We start from the raw sequence: 1,917 nt of genomic DNA on the forward strand, positions 1-1,917 counted from the left end.
AAGGAGTATTGACAATACTTTTGATCGTGTAATGGAAACTTCATTGGATTGACGAAAATATTGTCAAAAAATCAAAACTGCTCATCAATCCGACAATACTTTCTCTCCAGAGAAGAAACTGTCAAATATGTGCAATGAACACATCTCTCAATGTTTCAATGTTCAGTTGCAATATTTGAAGCTTCAAACGCTTGATTTGTTCGAAAAATGCGGACTCATGTTACCAAGTCAATTGGATTGACGGTATTGACAATACTTTGGATTGACAATAATATTGTCACGTGTAAGGGCCGCTTATTCTTTCTGCTCTTTCCATAACATCTCCAGCATGTTTTTTATTTTTAACTTTTACTCATCAATTTACTAGCAAACGTATTCAAACGTTTGTTTGTAGAATGACAACCGCCGGTGTGGAAATATGGTTGAACTTCAGCATCAAGCTCAGGACCGGTACGTAATTTTTTTACGACTCCTTCGAAGCTCGCCGTTTAAACTTGGTTAGAATTTGACATTTCTCGAGAAGAATAATATTCGTTGGTCAACAGCTGTGAACAGTAAAAGTAATTTTGCTTCAATTTAAGTTCACAGTTAAACAATATTTTTTGTAAATTTAATTCATGATTTATCAACAACATAAAAAACAATTCAATGACCTCCCAAGATTCAACACAAGCAATTCTAACGCAAACACGTTCTTTATCAGAACGAATGCGATCTGCCTATGATGGTGAGTAAGCTTTTTATTTGTACTCTATTAATCGGTATCCCAAATATCGACTACGATTCAGACTCTCAAAAAAGTATTGTAAACTTTTATTTTAATTTTACAAAAACCTGTTAATCATCATCAAAACATGTCAGCAAGCAAACGCGACTAATAAAACCGTCAAATTTAATATTAAATATTCCTTTCACGAAATCATTAAACTAATCCAAAAACTAGTACTCAGCTCTACATTTATTAACAAAAACAATGATACATATATTGCATTTCCAGTGTCTCGTTCTACTTGTACCATCGGTGTTGTGTCCGTTTCGCTGGAAACGTTGCGATCCAACCTATTTTCACTAATCGAACACGCCAAGATTAGGATCCACAAAGCAAGTGTGAATCAGACAACACCACTAACGGAAAAACAGGCCAAACTGCTGAACGATGCCATCTACTCGATGAGTGGGATTCTGCGTAAACTGGAACAATTGGCCACCATGCATAACCGCACGAACGACCGTGCCACCGTTGTTTGTGGTGAAGACTTTCAGGAACAAATGAACACGTTGATGAAAAAACTCAACGCCACTTCCATCGAGATGTCTAAGCTGAAACGAGTCAATGATAACATCATGAACATCTACTCGAACTATCAGTTGGAAAATGAAGATGGTAGTGATTCGGATGTTGATGAGGACACGGATAGTAGCGATGGAAATAACACTGTATCTTTAAGATAGCGAGTCCCTAATTCGGCAACAAATATTGTAATTATGCCTAACTATAATTAAATTGAAATCAATCCACAAAATAAAAATGAATCTATAAAGCACGCTTAAAATACAAAACATGCAACGAATTTTACGTTCTACCGTTTTACTTTTGTTTTTATCTAGGAAATATGCTGAACACATTGCAACCACCCCAGCAATCTCTCGAACACATCCAACATCTGGGAGCTTTCTTTACCGGCACAGTTGTAACGAGTAAAGTATTGATTGAAGCCTGCGCGTTACAACATAAGTTTGTTTTATGCATTATTTCCAAGAATGCACTAGGTGAGACAAACATTGAATGTTTTGATGTTGCTTAGGGAGTTTCCATCATTACAGAAACGAATTCGATTCTAACAGAACGCGCAATCTGGCTAAATGAATATTATAAATACATGCAACATTAGACGCTCCGTGATGCACAATCATGAG

At 36.2% G+C, this 1,917-nt stretch overlaps 1 protein-coding gene across 1 annotated transcript; it reads left to right on the plus strand.

Moving 5' to 3' along the window:
* The first annotated feature begins 523 nt into the window (after positions 1 to 523).
* LOC131427051 (uncharacterized) lies at positions 524 to 1,576 on the plus strand. The gene is made up of 2 exons (XM_058589941.1): positions 524 to 727; positions 998 to 1,576. Exons 1-2 carry the CDS (start codon positions 649 to 651, stop codon positions 1,450 to 1,452), a joined length of 534 nt encoding a protein of 177 aa, XP_058445924.1. The 5' UTR covers positions 524 to 648; the 3' UTR covers positions 1,453 to 1,576.
* The last annotated feature ends 341 nt before the right edge of the window (positions 1,577 to 1,917 follow it).

This window comes from Malaya genurostris, chromosome 2 (genome assembly GCF_030247185.1).
Source record: "Malaya genurostris strain Urasoe2022 chromosome 2, Malgen_1.1, whole genome shotgun sequence".
NCBI classification, from domain to species: domain Eukaryota; kingdom Metazoa; phylum Arthropoda; class Insecta; order Diptera; family Culicidae; genus Malaya; species Malaya genurostris.

Coding starts and splice junctions, on each gene's coding strand:
- LOC131427051 (XM_058589941.1), top strand. CDS start 649: ATGACCTCCCAAGATTCAACACAAGCAATTCTAACGCAAACACGTTCT. Junction 728..997: donor AATGCGATCTGCCTATGATG/GTGAGTAAGCTT, acceptor TTGCATTTCCAG/TGTCTCGTTCTACTTGTACC.